The 23,190-nt window shown below is 36.4% G+C and overlaps 2 protein-coding genes across 2 annotated transcripts; one reads left to right on the top strand and one right to left on the bottom strand.

Moving 5' to 3' along the window:
* otomp (otolith matrix protein) lies at window positions 1-10,570 on the bottom strand. Its single transcript, XM_084119528.1, has 10 exons — window positions 10,449-10,570; window positions 8,609-8,750; window positions 7,823-7,959; window positions 7,490-7,592; window positions 6,738-6,923; window positions 6,321-6,495; window positions 5,691-5,758; window positions 5,069-5,253; window positions 3,501-3,672; window positions 1-1,341 (listed from the first exon to the last, which is right to left on the bottom strand). The coding sequence occupies exons 2-10, from the start codon at window positions 8,685-8,687 to the stop codon at window positions 1,331-1,333; spliced, it is 1,116 nt and encodes a 371-aa protein (XP_083975654.1). The 5' UTR covers window positions 8,688-8,750; window positions 10,449-10,570; the 3' UTR covers window positions 1-1,330.
* acvr1l (activin A receptor, type 1 like) lies at window positions 10,504-22,144 on the top strand. Its single transcript, XM_084119526.1, has 11 exons — window positions 10,504-10,633; window positions 11,787-11,862; window positions 12,411-12,490; window positions 14,335-14,586; window positions 14,927-15,141; window positions 16,462-16,561; window positions 16,692-16,838; window positions 16,932-17,207; window positions 18,335-18,532; window positions 18,660-18,790; window positions 20,386-22,144. Exons 3-11 carry the CDS (start codon window positions 12,424-12,426, stop codon window positions 20,518-20,520), a joined length of 1,521 nt encoding a protein of 506 aa, XP_083975652.1. The 5' UTR covers window positions 10,504-10,633; window positions 11,787-11,862; window positions 12,411-12,423; the 3' UTR covers window positions 20,521-22,144.
* Window positions 22,145-23,190: the final 1,046 nt, after the last annotated feature.

Genomic DNA, 23,190 nt, shown 5'->3' with positions numbered 1-23,190 from the left:
GACAACATGGATTTTTATTAATAAGAGAAGGCTCTATAAATCTAAGAGTGACATGACTATTTACACAGTAGTTCAAGTTGGTATTTTGTAACCTTGAAGGGTCAGGAAACAGCACCGTTAAAGCACCTGTGTTATGTAACAACCAACCATAAATCTGTCCACCTTTAAGAGTTTTAATGTCCTATTATGTGCTACTTTGAGTATCTATATATGTAATAAACTTACTTATATCCTCTCATTTTTAATTCCTTGATATCTGCACACTGCTACACAAAGAATATGAATATTCAAGTTAAAAGTCATTATCAAGCAGTCAGAAACATATTATGCGCAAGTACGCAAACTCAGATGTGACTGAATATGGACACTGCAAAAAAAAAATCTTACTTAGTATTTTTGTTTTGTTTTCCAGTCCAAATATCTAAGATACATCAAAATGTATACATACATTTTATCCACATATCTGCCAATGGGGTATGGGGGAAAAAAAACTGTTTTCTCTTTGAATTTAGTTTATTTTACTTACCCCATTGGCAGATTTTTGTCTTGTTTTAAGCTTAAACTCACTTAATTTTCATACATTTTTCAGAAAGCAAGACTTAACATCTTAAGTCATTTTCCTTCTCATGTATCTTGATTGAAGAATTTCATTTTTCAGAAAATCACTTTTTCGCAGTGTACGTACTGAATGTTTTCTTGCAGTCAGTATTTAAATTCTATAGTCTGTGCCATTAAAATAGACATGACATTATTCAGGTATATAGTTGATCTGAAATAGAAAACTTGCTGTAAAAGACACTAATTCCTGCTACAGCAACACTGAATACAACACATACTTTTAGTCTGATGCATAAAGAAAAACATAACATGTGAAATCAAACTTGTTTAACTAAAATCATTTGTGTTCATGTACTTGCGTAGAGTATGCTTTGGCCCTGAATGCAGACCTCATGTATTTTGTGCTCGGAAAACTTTGCATCCCTCGGTTGAACTGTAAAGAATGGCATGGATTAACTAACAACAGTCAAGGCAAAATACCCTTCATGGTTTGCGGTGTGTTTCCCTCTAGTTCTTTTCTGCATAGAAGTTTAGGTCTTTTTGTGCTTATTTTTGTATTTTTCACATGGCAGGAACTTAGCTTTAGCGGCAAAGAGGTGAAGAAAATGTGATAAAATGAAGCCATACAAAGACTGCGAGAACAGAACAGTAATAACAGTACTACAAAACACAGGCCAGAGCTGGCTGGTGTTCAGCCCATATACGAGAGTAGCACACTTTACACAGAGTGCTTTAGGGTTAGTGTGAGACCGTTTCCTCTTTCCTCATCAGATCAACACAAACCTGTAGAGAGAGAGAGAGAGAGAGAGAGAGAGAGAGAGAGAGAGCAGAGTTAATTCATGTGTACAATGCAAGTCATCTTTACACATCTGCTACATAGACAGCTTAAATCCCATTATCAAAAATAGAAAAAATGCTAATAAAAAAAAAAATATATATATATATTATGCAAACATTAGGGGTAGGACAGTGGCATTGTTCACCATTTCGAAGAACTACATGACACGTAACATTATCGCTAAAAAATTTGGAGTCTGTAAGATTTTTAAATGTTTTTGATTGAAAATACAATACAAACGGTAATACTGTGAAATATTATTACAATTTAAAATAACTGTTTTAATATATTTAAAAATGTAATTTATTCCTGTGATGACAAAGCTTTTAATATGCTAATTTGGTGTTCAAGAAACATTTCTTATTAATATCAATGTTGAAAAAAAGTTGTGCTGCTTAATATTTTTGTAGAAACCGTTTTTTTTTTTTTTTTGATGAATAGAAAGCTAAAAAAAAAACAGGATTTTATTTAAATAGAAATCTTTTGTAACATTATGAATGTCTTCACTCTCACTTTTGATCAATTTGATGCATTCTTGTTAAACAAAAATATTAATTTATACTGACCCTGATTTATTTCTGTATCTGTAATGTTTTTACCTGTGTAGTTTTTTCAATAAAGGCTTTTTAAAATAGGAGAATTAATTTGAGAGATAATCATGATGCATTGGTGAATAACATGCCTTGCAAACATGCTTTCAGAACTCAAAACCTCAGTCCAAAAGGATACTTAGATCTTCAGAAGGCCTTTACATTAGTCTTAAAGTTACAGCACTAAAGAATAAAATGGTACTGTGCCTTTAATGCTTATGTAAATGATGATTTTGATGCACCTTCACTAACATCTTAAGTATTCCCTTAAAATAAATATGACATGGAAGGACGGGAATTGATTGGATTGTTGTGGTTTGCTATGGAACCTTTACACAGACTGATAGTAAAGTGACTAGTAAAGTTTTGTCATATCCCGTTCACTATTATTGACATTTACCCAACTATGACGACTTTCGCTTCTGAGAACCCCGAAAAAGTGAAAATTGTCCATTGCTGTGATCTTATGTATGGAAGCTTGTTTCCGCCACAGAATAAAACATTTTAAAAGATTATTGCAACTTTTTATCTCACAATTGCGAGTTTACATTTCGCAAATCTGAATTTATTTCTCAGAATTGCGAGATATAAACTCGCAATTGCAAGAAATAAACTCGCAATTCTGACTTTTCTCTCGCAATTGCGAATTTGTATGTTGGAATTCTGACTTTATAACACGCAATTGCGAGTTTATATCTCGCAATTCTGACTTTATAACATGAAATTGCGAGTTTATATCTCACAATTCTGACTTTATAACACGCAATTGCGAGTTTATATCTCGCAATTCTGACTTTATAACACGCAATTGCGAGTTTATATCTCACAATTCTGACTTTATAACATGAAATTGCGAGTTTATATCTCACAATTCTGACTTTATAACACGCAATTGCGAGTTTATATCTCGCAATTCTGACTTTATAACACGCAATTGCGAGTTTATATCTCACAATTCTGACTTTATAACATGAAATTGCGAGTCTATATCTCACAATTCTGACTTTATAACATGAAATTGCGAGTCTATATCCCGCAATTCTGACTTTATAACACGCAATTGCGAGTTTATATCACGCAATTCTGACTTTATAACTCGCAATTGTGAGATAAAAAGTCGCGATTACCTTTTTTATTTTTTATTCTGAGACCGAAACAAGCTTCCATACTCAATGTATGTGAGTGACAGGTTGTCCCGCCTTCCCGCCAGTAAAAATATCATCAGTGAAGAGAAGAGATGATGTTGTGAGAGGGAAGGAGAGATATTTTGATTAAAGATTATGAGGGCACATTTGAAAAAAAAAAAAAAAGAAAAAAAAAATGCTCAAATAAATCATTGTATGATGAACACTGCAATATTCCATAAACAATAAGAATTGTTTTGATTTCATGGTGAATTTGAGGATGAAAATAAAATTACACTATGACCACTATAAGCCCCTAATGAAACATTTACAATATTGATGTTTGCATAACACAATAACTGTATAACAGCAGTTCTCCAATCACTGTACCTTCACACTCGAACGCCTTCAGAATAGTGGTGTAACTGGGCCCCAGCCAGGAAGTGTAGGTCCCCATAACACGCAGCAGCTTTTTGGTGGAATCGCTGAACAGCACATCAGGCTGCCCATAATTCACCGAGCTGAACAAAGAGAATCCTTCAGTGGCATTAGCAAATGCGTTCTAGAAGACAGAAACGCGTAAAATAAAATAAGAAAGAGAAAATGCAATCAAATGGAATTTCTGGAATACTAGTAGCAAAGCAAAAAAAAGACAGGAGTGGGTGTTAGTTGAAATATACAGTACATGTTTTGTTTCATTTTAAAATATTGGATGTTCTCGACAATCTTTGCTCATATCTTGCACTGTGGTTTGTTCAGTATATGTGTGCATGCGTGCTAGTCCTGCTCTGGGATTTTAGAACAGAGCTCAATGTAGTCTCATCCTCCCCTAATGACACACTGTAATGTAAGACAGTGTCTTGTGAAAATCAATGATCACCACAGGGCTCAGGCTGGATGTATTGAATGCATAAGTCAGCCTGATGTAATCTGTGTAATACTTCAGACGTTCAGAGATACCATTGTTAAAATAGGTTTTGGCAGGGTTCGTTTTTGACTGCTAATGTGCAGGAACAATATTTCCAATGAGAGTTTCATGCTGTGTATTGTACAAAGGGGATTTCTTGTTCTTTTTTTTTCTTTCTTTTTTTACTGTTTTTATATTATTTCATGGATAATGTAATAAAATGTGAATCAAACCTGTTATCTACAGACTGTGTAACTGTCTGGCAGTACAAATGTCATTATATAATCCGTGGCATTTCTACTGTATGTGTGTGTGTGTGTGTGTGTGTGTGTGTGTGTGTGTGTGTGTGTGTGTGTGTGTGTGTGTGTGTGTGTGTGTAGAAGTGTTATTTTTGTATCATTGAGATACTATTGTAGTTTTTATTGAATCAGTTTTTATTTTTTGTTTTCGTTTTAATTTGTAGTTAATTTTTTTTGTAATTTTGTGTTTTGTCATTTTTAACTGTTTTTTTTAATAGTTTTTCTTTAAAATATGTCTATTAAGTTTTTATAAATTTTTATTTCAGTTTTAGATTTAGTTATTTCAGTACATCAAGTTAAACTAAATTAAAATGGGAAGTGTTGCCTTGCAACTAGTTATTTTTTTTCCAAGTAACAAACTTTTTTTTTATGGTTTCATTTTTAGTTCTACTATAATATAACTATAATAACCCTGGTGTGCAGTACAATGCGGTCCAAAAGTCTTAAGACCACTAGTTCTGATTTAATACAATTTCTCTACATTAAAAATGATAAGCATTAAAATTTTGGTCAATTGTTGCACATTTGAATTGCCTAGACCTAGAAAAAGTAGGCGAAGAAGTCAAAAACTACTTTTTGACCTAACTACTACTACTAAAAGTAGTGCAGAATCTTAAATACTTCTTCATTTCACACAATAATACATTTCTTTGACTTTTTTTCCTAGGCTTAAGTGCAAAAAATCCTGGATTTTCTAAGTGTTCTCAGACTTTTAGACTCCAATGTGTGACTGTGTGGCCTTCTCTCCTGACCTGCACACGTTCCAAGAACTTGTAAACGCGGCATTTGTCCTCCAAACGTACTACCACAGCATTGGTTGGCACTTCAGCCAGGTGGCAGCGCTCATGTTGGAACAGGTTAGCTTCACTCCCGTCAGGACACAAGAGCTTCAAGTCTTCCAGCTCCATGTCCAGCGCCCAGGACTCCTGGTTCTTACCTTACATGAGTAATAAGCCAAAGGGTATTTACAGACGGTGAAATTTCTAAAACAGGAGGCATGATGGTATTCAACATTTGGGTTAAACTTTGAAATATAAAGTAAGAAAGCTTGCAAGTCACGCCAGATGATTTTTTAAAAACTATTAAACTAGCATCTATAATCCTTGAACTTGGCTAACAGGGTTTATTGAGACTAAACAAGGGTTTCACAGATCCCAGCAGGCACACAAAGTGATGCATTGTTATGAAATACTGCCCCCCTGTGTCTGTCAGCCAGTGAAACATGATACAGATCATGAAGTAAAGGCTACAATTGTCCTCTTTCACTTCCTTAAAAAAATCCATTTAATAAGTAACCAACTTGAAATCCTTACTGCATCTGGACATTTTTGACCTCCTGTTTAACCAGCTCTTCTTACGCTCTGCATTACTTACCCTGCATGTTGTCGAAGACTGTAGTGTGCTTAACAAAAGCAACATCCCCGAGATTCTCTGCCACACACCTGCATTTTTAAATAATAATAATATATAATAACACATAAAAATGTATACACTATTGTTCAAAAATTCAGATTCTTTTTAGGAAATTGATACTTTTATATTACTTTCTGTTCACCCAACCATTTTCAACTAATAATTTCATTTTCATGAGCCCTAAATCAGCAAATTAGAATGATTCCTTAAGGAGCTTGTCACACAGAAGACTGGAATAATGTCTTCTGAAAATGGAGCTTTGCCATTACAGAAAAATAATAATAATAAAAACAGTTATTTTAAATTCTTTTTTAATTAAAATATTTTTCAATGAAAAATAATATTTCACACTATTAATGTTTTTGATTAAATAATTGGAGCCTTGGTGAATTTTCTTTTCAAAACCATAAAAAAAACGTAATGACCCAAAACTTTTGATTGGTAGTGTATTGACATATACATACTGTAGCAGTTTGTTCTCAAGAAACCATTAAGCAATCCAATACTCTGACTTTACAAAGAATATTCATATTTTGAATAATGGTTCCACTGAGACATATGCATTCTCTCACATCTCTGATTATACAGCACCTAAGAGCTCCAGCCTCCCCGAAGTGCCGTTCCCGAGGGTTGTTGGCGCAGATGTGGCGGTCGTTCTCGTCACCAATGCAGGCCTCACACAGGTTCCTTGGGTTGTTTCCTTTGGGATCATGTTCTGGGTCCTTCACTCCTGGGACACAGCTATAGCCAAAAAAATCCCCTACCGCTGTATACCAAAGGGAGAAGGATATGCCTTTTTAAATTGCTGCCAAAAGTTGTAATTAAAATCTCAGTTTGCATGTGAACCAGTTTTTATTCCAATTTCAAAACATAAAACATTACTTTGTGTATGTATGTGCAGCTCACGAATAGTTAAACCAGATGTTGAGTACTTTGTGAAACAACAGCTTTGTTGTTATCTACAATATAACTATTAGTATAATGAAATAAAGCACAGTAACATCTCACCATGGGGAAAGTTGCACTGCTCATCCACACTGATCTGTGATGTGTTGACCAGGAAGCCGATTGGGACAGTCCAACCCACTGTAGTCCGCATCCCTGGGTGACAGGAGCTGCGCTCGTGCATCTCCAGCAATGACAGATCACTTGATGATGTCCGAGCCAGAGCAACCACGTAATAATTAATGCCATCTGTGTCAGACACAAAACATCAGTGACATCAAATGAAAACATTTTATCCAGTGTTGGAAGTAATGCATTACAAGTAACTTGAGTTATGTAATCAGATTACTTTTTTCAAGTAACTATTAAAGTAACGAATTATAACAACAATTATAACAACAAAATATCTGAGTTGCTTTTTTTCCCAATTATTGACTGACAGCCATCCTGTCCCCATGTTGAGAGAAATCGAGAGTAAGGTGCAGAGGCATTGTGTGCGCTGTGTAAACATGATGGTTATTGTACTTCTACCGTTCAGCCGTGAATTTGCAATTCCTTCAACCTGAGGCTTATTCATTTCACTTTTGCTGTGAAAGGGCCTTTACAAGTTTTTATTATTAGAAACAAAAAAGCAAGCCCAGCCCAGATGTGAGAAAAAGTAACGCAAAAGTAACATAGCAGATTACTTTCCATAAAAAGTAACTAAGTTAGTTACTTTTTAGGGAGTAACGCGATATTGTAACGCATTACTTTTAAAAATTAACTTTCCCTAACACTGATTTTATCAGATCTTTGACTGGTGTTTAAATACTCACCCACACCATTATAGGACTCTCCCACAGCTACATCTAAGCCATAGCAAAACCCAGCCGTGTAGATCTCATCAGCATACATAGTTGAGGCATCTGCAGTGCCATTCTGTTTGAATCACAGACAAATTATCCTAAATCATTTATGGAACCATTTCCATCTAAACATGTAAAACATTCTGTAAGATTGAATTTTCAGTTGAGAAGGTAAGTGAGTGTAAGAAAATCAAAAAGGAGGAGCAAAGATTTGAACAATTTTAAGGTTCAATCTGAAATCTATAAACCTTGTAATATTACAGTTGTTTTCTTGCAGTATTTCTTGCAACAATTTCCTACAACCTTAATTTGCTTCATGCAGTCAGTTGGACTTTGGCCCCTCACACACAGTAGTTGTCCGCGGATGTTCCTGGCTGTGGCATTCCCAGCTAGATCCAAACACTTCTGCTCTTCGACATCAGACACTGTGCACCATCTGACTGCAAAGAAAAATAATAATTCAAAATGTATACTTTTCCAAATGAATGAAAACATCAAATATATTTGTTAATTGTTCACACTACCAATCAAAAGTTTGCATACATTGTTTTTTATTAATATTTTACACATTGAAGATTAATAGTACAGTCAGTCAAAAAGTGTAGGAAGGAGGTGACCAAAAAATCACATAAATCAAAACAATTTTAGATTTTAGCTTCATCAAACCAAATCAATCTTAATCAACTTAATTAGGAGACACTTGGGATACAAACAGTTTTGAATGAGTAACCATGTATGCTGGGCAATTGTCTTACATTTATCCTTCTTTTCCGTGAATAAATAATATTTCTTTATATTAATTGATTAAAATAACTATTAATAAAATAATAAATTAAAATTCATAGGTAGGCACGATTTATATTTCCTACAAAAATACTGTCAAGCATTTAAGCATACATGTTTCAACGAAACATAAGTTTAGTTAAGTTTGTCCAAAACCTTTTCATAATCATTGCTATATGAAGTTCTCCAAGCAAGGTGTCTCCTGTGTTCATTCTAATCCAGTGCAAGCCAATCCAAACAAGATGTTACATCCAGCCATGTCATAATAAGATCAGAAAGCTGAGAACATATAAATATAGTACTTACTAATGTTGTTTTCAGTGGACATAGAAACCAGAACAAGCAGGAACAGAACCACTGCAAGGTGTCCTCCTGGATGATCCATGCTGACTATGAACAGTAACCTTCCAAATGGGCTCAGACTCACAGGGTGCTGTGGGAAGTAAAACTAAAAAAAGGAAAAAGACAGGAAAAAAGGCTTGGGGCTCATATTGCTCCCTTTTTAGGGTACCCAGAAGTCTCAGAAACCAAGAGGGGAGGGAAAACTTTCCATTAGGTCTTTACTGAAGTTTCTCTGCTTTTTTTTTTCTTTCTTCAGATCTAACATTGTTAGGTTATTTTCCACTTATCCGATCATGATGGGCATCTAGTGTTTCTTTCCTTAACCAATGGGACCTCATGGCATGCAAGCTCTTGCACACTTCACTGCACCTGGCACCCGGGCAGGTCAGATCATTTCTGAGGTTATAATTAAGTAAGATACAATAGCTTTTTGTGGACAGCTTCTAAAGCCCCTCAAGATTAAACCAAAGGTCCTAAACTAGCCAAGTTTGATTAGAGATATGGATGGAGGGGCAACAGAAGGTTCTTTTGTGCCACTATGCAGTTGAGGAAGCATATAGGCCACATGGTACCTTCTCTGAATCCTAATTCTCATGTCACCTTCCCCATAATCAATGCTTTATTGAAGGAGACACGAGTCAGCTAAGAGATAGGAGACAGCATTTCAGAGCCAAAAACAAACCTATAAAGGTACACATACAATGATGTCCACATGTGGCCAAAACATTACAAAATCCTTGTTAATAAATGCAAGAAAACAAATTCTTAAGTACATATATATATATTTTTTTTTTTTTCACAGCAGCAAAACGATACAATATTTTATCAGTAAAGTCAGACTTTAAAGTGTTAACTAACTTCAGAATGCTATATTCAGTAACTAGATATATCCCTCTATGTTTCATGTTGTTGCGTGCCAAGGGGGGGGAAAAAAGCAAAAGTGCATTTCCCACAGAGTTGCAATTGCGTTCCACACAACATCGACCCCATGCCATAAATGCCCCAAAAATTGCATTGCTTTGATTATACATGAAAAATCTATGATATTGAGTGGAACGGAATTGCCACTTGAGGGCCGTCAGACGCCTTATCTCCCTGCCCTTTGGTGTCCCTGACTCCATATCCTTTTTTCCCCATACAGAAAATGACACGGTCATTAATCAACAAGCTATTTTAGAGCAAAAAACTGTCAGGCCACTGGCTCCTTGACTATCATGGCAAGGACATTTACTTTCTTTAAGCAGATATGTGTGTCTCTTTAACATATTGTAAATAGTAATAAAAATGATCATACACTTTTAGGTAAACTGATAGGCCTACATGGAATTGATGGGCAGTATAAACTTATAGGTGATGTAAGACCAGGCTATTCCTGGTATATATATATGTATATATATAAGGTAATATATATATATTTCAGAGGCAATATATATATTTCAGAGGCAATATATATATATATATATATATATATATATATATATATATATATATATATATATATATATATATATGTATTGCCTTATTGCTATCCTAATGTTCGTCTTGGAAAGAAGCATCGAGATGTAAATATTGTAAAATAGATTGAATTCATCACTATAGCTCACAGACAATCAACGACATAACTTTAATAAACAGGTATTTTTATTAATTGAAGAGACAATTGGGCACACTATCAGTGAACACTAAAAAAAAATGTTTGTTGACGAACTAAATTGCTACCTTGAACTAAAAGTTGTGTGGGACAAATGTGTCTTCTTTACACAATAATCAAATTCTGTTTTCTTTTGTGCTTCCTGATACTCACATTCGGCGGACTGTGGTATCCCACAATGCTCTCGCGCGTCAGTTGTTTATGGTGACGTCACGGCGCAGTCTTTTCAGTCTCTCTGGGTGGCGGCAGACAGTCTGTCTGCGCTTAAAACACGACTTCGAATAAACAGTGAAAACACGGAACGTTAACACAAACATGAATCTGCATTGCAGCTGAAGGTAAAAGCGATCTTTAATGTCACTTTGAATTGTTGGAAATAAATCCAGCGAGTAAATAATGGTCGTTGTTAGCACAGTTAGCACAACTGCTGCAAATAGGCCGTTTGTTAGATATAACGTTAGTAATGATACAGCCGTTGTCATGATATGCGACAGCCTCTGTTTTTATTAGTTATTTTATATTTTTGTTGATGTTTGTGCGTGGATCGTTGCTGTTAGAGATCTTTGATAATAATGTAGCGACTTGTATCTGTTAAAGCAGATCTGTAGTGTTATTGTCGCCCACCTTCGTGAATACAAGAGCCTTATGTAAATAATCTGCTTGTATAAAAGGTTTCCATTAACAATTATGGGTGTAATACCATTGTATGTCGGTCGTCTTGATTGTTTTGTTGCATGTAAGACTCTTTTAGATAGTGACAATAAAGGCTCGCTCTGGTCTTTACTGAAAAGGCTCCCACGATCACTGAAATCTGGAAATACCAGTGCATGTTAAACTGTGATTACCAGGTCTATACTATTCTTAACTCTTACACCACTTGCTAGAAAAGTGTAACGTGTACAAACTATGAAATCATATAACACTAGCCTATATGTAATATGATCCAGGTTGAAAGAGCTTCCGAATATGAATGAAACCTTGAAACAATATTGTGAAAGCATTTGGAGAAAAAATGTTACGACGTCAAGTGATTTTTTTTTAATTTTTAAAAAATTAAATTTCTATTTTAAGGTCTCTAATATGAGAAAAATTACATTTATCATGTGAACTACTTTGTACAGACAATCGGATGTTGTTTCTTCCATTGAAGCACAAGATGCTGCTGTCATTAAAGTGAAAGAGCAATCATTTGAATTTTCACTCAAATTGTTATGTTATGATAATCGTAAAAAAAAAAACCAATTCTATTACATCAGAAAAATGCAAAACAGAAGCATTTAGGGATCCTATGTCTTTGTAAAACCATAACTTTTTAAACATGGGTAGCAGCAGAAGGGACTCAGCTCTCTTACTATCAGTGTAAAGACTCCCAGGCTCCCTCTTATCCTGTCACTCACTCCTTCCTGAAGAAATGACCAGGGAAAATTCACCGCTGTGGGAAGAAAAGAAAAAAAGTTTAACATGCTCCTTTTGTCTCGATCTTCTTTTTAGGATCCAATGGGAAGACAGAGTCTTGCTGTGCGCATACTGAAAGGCAGTGCTGAGAGTCACCTGAGGAGTTGTACAAGTAAGCCTGTCCTTGTCACCCTTGTGTAAAATTGCATTTTGGTCATTTTGAATTATTATTATTATTTTTTATTTTTTGTAAGGATTAAAGAGGCGTTAGATAAAATGATGCAACAAGGATTCATAGTCTGTAATTAATCATGACTCCCTGATTTGTGTCCTTGAATATTACACCGTAACAGTGAGTCCTACACCCCCAAAATGCTTGTTCCTTTCTGCCTCTCCTAATGTGCTCCTCCACTGTCTTTGATGTCGTTCCATAATGGGCATCTCTCTCTCTCTCTCTCTGCTCCGTTGGCATGGAGACAGACCACTGCCTGAACACACACACACATACACAGGAGTGAGAGAGGCAGAGCACAGCTGCACTCTTTAAAAAATGTAATTAAGTCGTCATCTTTGTGTGTGTGTGTTTTTTTTTTGTTTTTTTTTTGATTGGTGATTGATTCTGGCCCCACTGTTTTGCAGAAGTTTTATTTAAACTGGACGGGTGATATGTGGTGTATCTTGATTTAAATGTGCATTTGTAACACCTCGCTTTCCTTTCAGTGCAGTGAACCAAATGGGGCATTGCAGCACCCGAATCATCGTCCTTTTCCTGCTTCAATTCTTACGGACATCGGCTAAAGGTAAAGACCTGGCAAACATAAATCCTTTTTTATTATTAGTATTATTATGTTTTTTAAGTTATTATTATTATTAATAAGAATTATTATTATTATAAATAATATAATTATAATAATACCAATTATCTTTAAAAAAAAATATATATATTATTTATTTTATGTGATGTTTAGTGGTGGGTAATTCTTAAAGTCCCCCTGTGGTGAAAATCAAGCTTTTAATGTTGTTTATATGTCTATGTGGTGTTTTTAATATGCTTTAAAACAATCTATGTTCAAATTCATAAGTCAACACCATTGCTGAGTATTTTCTCCTTAAAACTGCAATGAACCAAAGACAGTCTCAGCGGTTTGAAATCGCTGTTGTTTCTGACGCCACAAACTACCTTGTAACCAATCACGTCAACGTGTGGATCTTTGAGCTGGTGTGAGTGAGTGGAGGCGGGGCCAATTTGCATATTCACAGAACCGTGTATACTAAATGAGGCAAGGGTGTAGAGTTACATTCAAGCTATTTCCAAGGCATGAAGAACTTTTTTTTCTTTAGGAAAAAACTTTTTAAATATGAAATTTTGGTAATCAACAGTGAGGGATACAATGATTGACTACAGGGGGAGTTTAATTGCCAACTCACAAACCCGAACATACAGATATGTTTATGTACACTACACTTCCATTCAAAATGTTGGGACAAGTTTGTTTGTGTTGTTTTGTTTTTTCTCAGCAAGGATACATGACTGAAAATTGATCCGAAGTGTCAGTAAAGACATTTGTAATGTTACAAAAGATCTATATTTCAAATAAATGCTGGTCTTTTGAACTTTCCACAAATATATGAAGCAGCACAACCGTTTTCAACTGTGATAAGAAATTGGCTGCTGAAAATTCAGCATTGTCACCGCAGGAATAAGCGTTAAAATCATACGGACTTCAAACTTGTTTATATTATCATGTCATTATGTTAAGTGCTACTAAATGTCTGAAGCTAAACTGTTGTTATCTTTATTTTTCAAAAATGTAGTACTTAGTACTATTTATTTACTAGTTAGTATTTAGGAGTTTTAGTGAACAGTTTTTGGTACAAACTGACAACTAGTTGGTTCTCTAAAGAAGCAGACTGAAACCTGTAAATGAATTTCCTTTAATAATTAAAAATCTGTCATCATTCACCCACCCTATGTCTTTCAAAAACTTGTATGACTTTCCTTCTTCTGTGGAACATAAAAATTTGAGAAATGTCTTAGTGTTTCGTTACCACAAAAAAATGTATTCTTCTGCAGAACACAAAGTCATACAGGTTTTGAGCCAGATGAGGGAGAATAAATGATGATGGAATTTTTATTTTGAGTAAACTTTCCCTTTAATGAATGGAGCTGGCAATGTCAACCATCTTTTGCCATTCATGTGCATTAACCACCAATCATTCATAGTGAAACTTTTAGCCACAGCACTGTAGGAATGGTGTACCTAGTAGTAGTTGTACTTTCATTAGGTGTCAGTATCCTCTCTTCTCAGGCTCTGTTAGCGTGTCTCACGAAGGGCATAAAACATGAATGCTGGGTTAATTGATCCGTGTCACTGATGCTCTCTGGCCTTTATCCTGTGTAGTCAATTTGTAAAGTCGACAGTTCAGTGTCACAGGAAATGAATGCAGGGAAAAGGGAAGAAAACAGTCTCAGTTATCAGGCAGAGAGAGTCTCGTCTGTGAGGACTGGCGTCATGCTGCTCTTTCTTAATTAATTTCATTGTTCCCAGAGTTTTTGCAGCTGGGGATAACTGGCGACAGACTGGGTCCCTTTTTCCTTCATTTGATTGAACTACCTCACTTTCTGTTTTCTGTCTCTCTCCAGATGTCTCCATTGACTGCATGTGTGTCGGCAGTGACTGTAATGAGCAGCAGTGTACCGGAGACCAGTGTTACACCTCTGTTATCATTATCAACGATGTGACGACGTTCAAACGTGGCTGCCTGATTGGGCCAGAGAGCAAGCGCATGACCTGCTCTGCAAATCCCTCTGCTAGTCACATCGTAGAATGCTGCTCCCAACACATGTGCAACGCCAACGTCTCCAAAGAGACCCTTCTACGACTACTGCTGACAAGTAAGTCAATTCATTCAAATTCTAGAGAAACAAGATTTGTAATCTGCAACCTGTAGGAGATTTGAATACCAGTTTTGCTGTGGTACTGTTTTCTAAACAGGGATCAAGAGTAACGACTTTACTGGCTAAAGTTCAGATATGTACCTGCCCTGCAAACAATTTAACTGACCATCAAATTAAATAAGAAATACAATTATTTGTTAGTTTTAATTAAAAAAAACTTATAGTTATTTAATTATAGTTTAGCAACTACTAAATAATTTGGCTCAAAGATTTTTAATTTAATACATGGTAAATTGTAAATGTATGGTAAATCTATTTGCTTGTGTTTTCTGAAAAGGTCCAGAATCAGAAAAGGCTGTGCATTACCGTGTGGAGATGTTGGTTCTCTTTGTGCTCGGGCCGTTTGTGGTTCTGGGTTTGCTGTCTGTGCTGGCTTTGCTGGTGTGCCGTAGACTCCATCATGGGCGCCTGGAGAGACTGCATGAGTTTGACACTGAGCAGGGGGCCATCGACGGCCTTATTGCATCTAACGTTGGAGACAGCACACTTGCGGTACTTTATCATTATACACTACAACTGTTTCTGAAATATATATTGTATATTACAAATATCAGGACCTGTATGGAATATGTTACATTTATTTTATTTGGTCAGTGAATTGTAATGGGAAACTTCACTCATGAATCCATTGATGTTCACTCATTCATTCAAAAGTTTGGGATTTTTTTTTTTTTATGTTTTTGAGTCTCTTGTGCTCTCCAAGACTGGATTTGAATAAAACAGTCAAAACAGTAATATTGTGAAATAATACAATTTAAACTGTTTTCTATTTTAATAGAAAAGGCTGGCAAGGCTGAATTGGCAAGGCTGAATTTTCAGCATCATTACTCCAGTCTTCATTAGCTACATTTCCATCCAAAGTTGCAAATTTAACTTATGCGCAAACATTTTTTTAATATCGCATAAAACATTCCTGAATAAAGGACTGTTGTCCAGTGAGTCGAAGAGAAAATCATCACTTTTATCACTAAGAAATGTAGGAGAAGCCACTGTATATAATAATTTTCATATATAATAAATTACTTGCATCTCAGAGATCGCAGACGAAAAGCAGTAAATGTGTTATCTTACTTTCGGAGGCTGATGCTGCTGTTTTGGGAATGCAGTCATGTAAGAGAGTAGAACTAGAGGTAATTCTACCGAACCACTTTGACGATCCTTTGCTCAGGCATTACAGAACAACCAAAACAGCATTTCAGATGCTGTACAAGGCGGCTTGCTGGTTAGATCAGTTATACCATCCTATCATGCAAAGTCACATTAATTTTTTGATGCGCATCGAGGAATTTATTTCGATAAATGTGTTTCCATTGCAGTTTATGCGCATGTTCCGACTCAAATGAGCGCATACATTTTTTTTTAAAGCGCTTTTTTTTTTAAATGTATGTGCATCTTGGCATTTCCATCCACCGTTTTTCGCTAAATGTGAATAGGTTTATGGAAACATAGCCAATGTCAAATGATCCTTCAGAAATCGTTCTAATATGCTGATTTGATGCTCAAGAAACATTTCTTCTTATTAGCAATGCTAAAAACAATTGAGCTGTTTTGTCTTTGAATAATAGAAAGTTCAGAAGAACAGCGTTTATTTGAAATACAAATGGTTTTATAACAATGGAAAAGTCTACACTGTCACTTTTGATCAATTTAACGGAGCAGTGCTAAATAAAAGTATTAATTTCGTTCAAAACAAAAAATCGTACTGACCCCAAACGTTTGAATAGTAGCGTATGTTGCAGTGGTTTAGCTAAAGTTGTTCTGTATTCCTTCTTTTAATGGTTAGATATTGACTTCGGTCTTGTTGTTTTCTAGGACCTGATGGATCATTCTTGCACATCAGGAAGTGGTTCAGGACTGCCCTTCCTGGTGCAGAGGACAGTTGCACGGCAGATCAGCCTGGTAGAATGTGTTGGTAAGGGCCATTGGGTTTTGGGGGCCTTTGTATAGATTACACAATTATGTAATCTCTGTCTAGACAAATGTGCCCCAAATTGGGGACAGTGATGTATGTGATATGATTTCTTTGTGTTTTATGTTCTCAGGTAAGGGACGGTATGGTGAGGTGTGGAGAGGTCAGTGGCAAGGAGAGAACGTAGCCGTGAAGATCTTCTCCTCCAGAGATGAGAAGTCATGGTTTAGAGAGACCGAAATATACAACACTGTTCTACTACGACATGATAATATATTAGGTGAGTCAGACATATTTTTTTCTGACTCATAAAGAGAGAATAGCATCTTTTCAAAGCATTGTGGCTAATGTTATTTTAAACTCTTCTTTGTAGGATTCATGGCTTCTGACATGACCTCCCGAAACTCTAGCACTCAGCTGTGGCTCATCACACACTATCACGAGAACGGCTCTCTCTATGACTACCTGCAGCGTGTTGCCGTGGAGATGGCAGATGGACTGCACATGGCGGCGTCGGTAGCCAGCGGGCTGGTGCACCTGCACACGGAGATCTTTGGCACTGAAGGCAAACCGGCCATCGCTCACAGAGACCTGAAGAGCAAGAACATCCTGGTGAAGAAAGATCTGCAGTGCTGCATCGCTGACCTGGGTAATAATCTGCTGTGCCTTTGTCTGTTTTTTTGCCTTTTTTTATGTACACATAATATATATATTTTTTATTTCTTTTTAAAATAAATTTTTAGCAAAACGTAATTCATTTCTTGTAGTAACTGACCTAACCAAGGCTGTGCAGACAGAAAAAAAAACGTTTATTAAATCAATAATAAATAGTACAACTTATAGATACACTAACTTCTTTTTTTTTCATCATCAATCATTCCTTCTTCCAAAACGTGTTTTGTCTTACCCTGATTCACTATGGTAAGCATATTGTAAGTGTTTTATATAGACCTGACAGGATGGTTTTCATTGGAAATTGTGTACTTATATTACTCGTCTGTGCGCGTCTCGTCATATCCGTCAATAGAGAAAAGTTGCTCCAGCTACTTTGTGTGGGAGTTTCATAGGTTAGTTGTCACAATGAGCGAGAAAGGTTGACAATGAAGCTTGCGAAATCTCCAGGGAATCACCAGTTTAAAAAAAACAAAAGCAAAATGCAGAACAGAGGAGAGTTCGCTGGCAAAAAGAGAACGCGACTGGGCTCGTATTAAAATGAGAATCAACATTGGCTTGACTCTTCGGACATGGCAAGAACTGAGGGATTTGAAATGGTTTAAAAGTGCATGGAGATGGCGTTTTTATTACTCAACAGGTGAACATGTCTTCTGTGGCTGCATTTGACCACATGAGCGTCTACACTATGAAATTAATCCAATCGAATGCTTTTTCGACTACTTCTGGTAGTAGTAGTTGTAGTAGTTCGACAACTTCGACTACACTTAAGTTTGAAAGTTTGGGGTCGATAATTAAGTCTCTTATGGTCACCAAGGTTGTATGTATTTGATCAAAAATACAACAGAAATATTATAAATGAACTGTTCTTACAAAACATTTATTTAAAATAGAAATCTTTTGTAACAAAGTAAAAGTCTTTACTGTCACTTTTCATAAATTTTAAAGCATCCTTGCGGAATTTAAATCTTTAAAAAAAGGTTGTTTTTTTACTGAACAAACTTTGTGTATAATAGTAGTTTTACATATAGACACACTAGTGATTCACAAATGTACTTTTCTCCTTGGTCTTCTGTTCATTTCCATCCTTGTATCTTTCTATAGGTCTGGCAGTAACACACACGCAGTCTGATAATCAGCTGGATGTGGGAAATAATCCTAAAGTAGGAACCAAGCGCTACATGGCACCGGAGGTTCTAGATGAGACCATTCAGACAGACTGTTTTGATGCCTATAAGAGGGTGGACATCTGGGCCTTTGGTTTGGTGCTGTGGGAGATTGCTCGCAGAACCATCAGTAACGGTCAGCTCACTGGACACAACATTAGATTTTGTCTGTATTTAAGGGCAATACAGTTATTGCCTATATCTGTTCAGACAGTTGTCCAAATGAATGCTCAGTGACTGTTTCTTCGACTGTTATCCTGTAGGAATCGTAGAGGAATACAAGCCACCTTTCTATGACCTGGTGCCTAACGACCCCAGCTTTGACGACATGAGGAAAGTGGTTTGTGTGGAGCAGCAAAGGCCGTTCATTCCCAACCGCTGGTTTTCAGATCCTGTAAGTACTGCGGAGACATCTCTGTGTCCCTGTAAACCTGTCCAGTGGATGTGTTAATAGTCCACTCATATAGAGTGCTGCAGGAATGAGTACTTAAACCCAGAGATGAGTTAACATTTTTTCACTTCTAGTTGAAATGTGTCTTACTAACAAGTGGCTAAATTGGCCTACAGAGGTTGTGAGGGACATTCCACATTATCACGCCTTCGATGAAAACTAATCTGCTCACTAGTCTGCTTTTACAGCCTCATCGCAAACTATTCAAACTTTCCAGCTGCAAGAGTTGTCGAAGTTTAGTGGTGGTGATGTTGAAGCCATGCAACCGTGTCGTAGTTCGTTTATAGTCTTATAACTTTAGCTTGTAATCATCATAAACTTTTATTTGAGCTTATTTTCTGTTATAATCTAAAAGTAGAGATGCACCGATTGATCGGCTGGTGACCGGAATTGGCCGATTTTCACGTGATCGGCCGTGACCGGCGACCGGCCGGTCAGTCTGACAAATGCCGATTTTATGCCGGTCAAATGCACTCGGGCGCCGCATGATTAACATCGCGCAACATCAGCATCACACGTGCACACGGTACACACATGTAGAAAACCTCGTGAATTACGTCCGTTCAGACCGCAAGCGCGTATTTTTTTTCGGCGTGCATGTTAATCAATGAGTGCATTCACAACGGGAGCAGGAGCAGCGCGTGAGCGTCAAGCAGGAGCGTCGCGAGCAGTGAAGCGCGTGTTTCGGCGCCGAGTCCATTTGCTGCACTGCTCACGCTCAATTAAAGGGAAAGCACACTTTTGATGGACAAAATAGCCTAAATAGGGTTTCACCAAAAAAGTGCCCAAAATGCACAGACTTTGCGTGTTTTAACAAGAACTAGAGTAGGCTATGTCAGAAAAAAAAACGAAGACTAATATTTATAGAAAATGTACCCATTTAAACTTGTTTTATTATTCAGTTTGTACAAGTGATTGCAATAGGCCTGTGTGTGTGTGCTTTGAGAAATATCTTTATACTGCAAGGCTATATTATTTTATTTTTTATTTATATATTATTTTATTGCCATTCCCTGTTTTCATACAGACGTTTAGTTTGTTAAATACATATATAAAAAAATATTGGATATTGAATGTGAAAAGGAAATGGTTCTTCCATAACACTGCACTTTAGATGTGTGTGAACTATGCAAATTGTAAAATGTTCTATTACAGAAAAGATATAAAATAAATATTTGTGTGTGCTGTAAAGTGGTTAGAAAAAATGAAATCGGAATCGGCTAAAATCGGTATTGGCAGGTCAAACTTAATGAAAAATCGGATATCGGAATCGGCCCAGAAAATTGTAATCGGTGCATCTCTAAGCAAATTTAAAAAGTCCTATTGGCTTTTTGTCGAGGGAATCAGGGTGACTCTAACTTCCGGGTTGACCTACAAAAGTACGTTTTCTCTGCAGCACTCACTATCTTTAGACTAAAAATAATCAGTAGTTGTGATCCCTGTAAGAAAAACAAGGAACTAAATGTCTGATTATGCTTCTAAAACATTGGATCCTCACCATGATCTGAAAACAAGTGTTTGTGTGTGTGTGATCACAGACCCTGTCTGCTCTGGTGAAGCTGATGAAAGAGTGCTGGTACCAGAACCCATCGGCTCGACTCACCGCCCTGCGCATTAAAAAGACTCTGGATAAAATCCACAGCTCCCTGGAAAAGGGCAAAATCGACTGCTGAGAAGAACTACTGACCGACCGCTCATTATACAGACACTGCTATATCCAGACCATTGGATTCGAGCGCTGGCATCTGTCCCAATCCTGTTTATTCGCTTTGTTCTTCCTGTCCATTGGCCTAAAAACGTTTTATAGGGAATTCTGCTCTTTTATGGATCGTTTTTCCCCACTGAACCCGGTGGGACTCCTATTTCCCCTCAAGAAGCAACATAAAGAAGAGAGATGCACAGTCAAAATATAGACACAGTCTAACAGGCCTTGAATTGAACCCTCAATCATGGATTTTTTTTTATTTTTTTTTACACAATCACATTGTCTATTTAACCATTGGCAAACTTTTAAGATTTGTACTTTTCGGAAAAACGAAGAGGACAGATTCACCCGCTGAAATGCAATCAGTACCCATAGTGTGTGTGTGTGTGTGTGTATGTGTGTGCATGATTCTTATTACAACCAGAAGAACTTTCTAGCTGTAATGCCACTTGCTTTTAGAAATCTGATGGTTTTTGAGCTTTTAAAAGGTCCCAATAATTCTTGTAGATAAGTTAGGCAAAACTCAGTCACGGTTTTTGAATTTGCTACAGTGGTCTTGTGTTATAAAGCTCTTTGGTTACAAAATGCCACTAATGTACAGTAGAGAACTACAGACTGTCTTTAATTAGGCTTGTTTAGTGATCAGACTTGGTTAAAGGTATAGTTCATCTAAAAATGTCCATTTCAAACCTGAATTACTTGACCAGGAACTGTCGAAATCCCTGAAAGTGACATAAAAAACAGTTGTATAGGTTTGTAAAGACAAAAGGGTGGGTAAATGATGACAGAATTGAGAAACTAAGAACTATCCCTTTAATTCCCAGTCTGGTTATGCTCATAGCACCCCATGAGGGCTTCCTTTGACAAGGCCTTTCTGACCTGTTGCCTCTATGCCTGCCTGACAAAAAGCCATTGTAGCACATCATAGTGCTTTTTTTTGTAGCTGTTTGTCTTTCTCTTTGCCCTCACCGGCATGCATACTTGATGTTTCTTCACTGACAATCAGCCGCTGTCCAGTAGGCCTAAATTATTTGCTAATGTTGTGTACAAAACCCTATTTACGAGTGTTCAAGCTGACGTGTCAACACACTAACAGAGCTATTCAGTCATAAACGGACTCTGGTTTTGTGAATTTGTTTATCCTCACGCTTTTTCACACTTTTGTATCAGTTTTAAACATACACCATAAACCGAGAGAATTTTAAAACTATTTAAAAGTGCGGCGTCACTCTAATATAGGATTTATGAGGTTTACAAAGGAAAACACTAAAGTTACATCCCAAGTCGAAAAGGTTTGTGTACGTTGCTTATGGATTGAGTTGAGTGAAGTTGTGACATTTTTTAGGAATTTGAAGACGCCGTCACGGCTGTGTAGCGCTCAACACTGGTCACTTTTGCTCTCTCATAAATTGCTGAACGTTTACATATTTGTGTTCTACAGGGGAATGATGTTAGGAATTAGACAACAGGAATTGTTGCATTTTGAACTGTGAATATGTTATAATGAAGAACCCATATGTATGATGTTACTGGAATATAAAATGCAAGACACAGTTATGAATTAAAAAAAATGCTCTTTTCATTGGTTACAACAGTGGAATGGTTTTTCTTTGTCATGTCCTTGTGCTCAACAAAAGGTAATTCATGCTGTAATAATGCTTTCTTTTTAAGCGTACATTTTGGGAATTGTGTTGCCCGTTCTCATGCATCTGTCTTGAGATTTCCTGTAGAGGGAGAAGAGCTAAATGAAGCATTAGAAAAGGTTTCCCATTGTCTGACTCTGCTGGGAAATGACCTGCTTATCTGTGGCCTTGTTTACAGGAGGTCTGGAGCCTTTCTTGGATAACCAGTGCTTTTGTAGCTGGTAGTAAACAGGCTGAAGCTAAGAACGTACATGCCAACTCTGCCACAGATGCAAGATCTTTAGTAGCAGTCTTTAAAAAAAAAAGCCTCTTAAATAAGCTAAGATATAGTTCCATTGCTTTCTTCCAGAAATAGTTTTCCTGTTGACCTGGAAAGGAATTAAATGTGGGTTGCACTTTATTTTAAGGTGACAGTTAAATTGTACTTACTCAGATAAGTACTGAGTAATATTAATAAATTACATGTACTTAATATAGTTACGTTTAGGGTTAGTTACTTGTAATTATGCATAATTTACTGTTATTATTATAGTAAGTACATGTAGTAACGTGTAACTGCCACCTTAAAATAAAGTGTAACCTAAATTTGTTTTCCATTTAGCACAACGGACAAATGATAATTTATTTGTATTTGATGGGGAAATTACTCCGCTTTTATGCCAGTAAAGAGGCATCAGCCATTGTTAACCAAAATATTATTTTGTATAAATGAATTTAACTTTTTGTTGGTGAGGAACATTAGACAAAATCTGATGTATTTACATGATATAAAATAAAATCTCATGCTGGGCTTTCATTTGAAGAATTCAGTGCTGATTTCATTCTTGTCTACAACTACATTTTGTGGCTCAGTAGCTTTTAATGCCTAAAAACTGTTAAGGGCATATTTTTTGCACCATCAAACAAAACTGCAACAAAAAACAAAAAAAAACTCCTTATCATATGCCAGTCAACAAACAGGTTATTTAGCAAACACCAATGGTTAAGCCCGTGCT

This window comes from Abramis brama, assembly GCF_963993115.1.
Source record: "Abramis brama genome assembly, chromosome: 7".
Classification (NCBI taxonomy): domain Eukaryota; kingdom Metazoa; phylum Chordata; class Actinopteri; order Cypriniformes; family Leuciscidae; genus Abramis; species Abramis brama.
The sequence above is the reverse complement of the archived record's forward strand: the minus strand, read 5'-3'. Positions and strand labels throughout refer to the sequence as shown.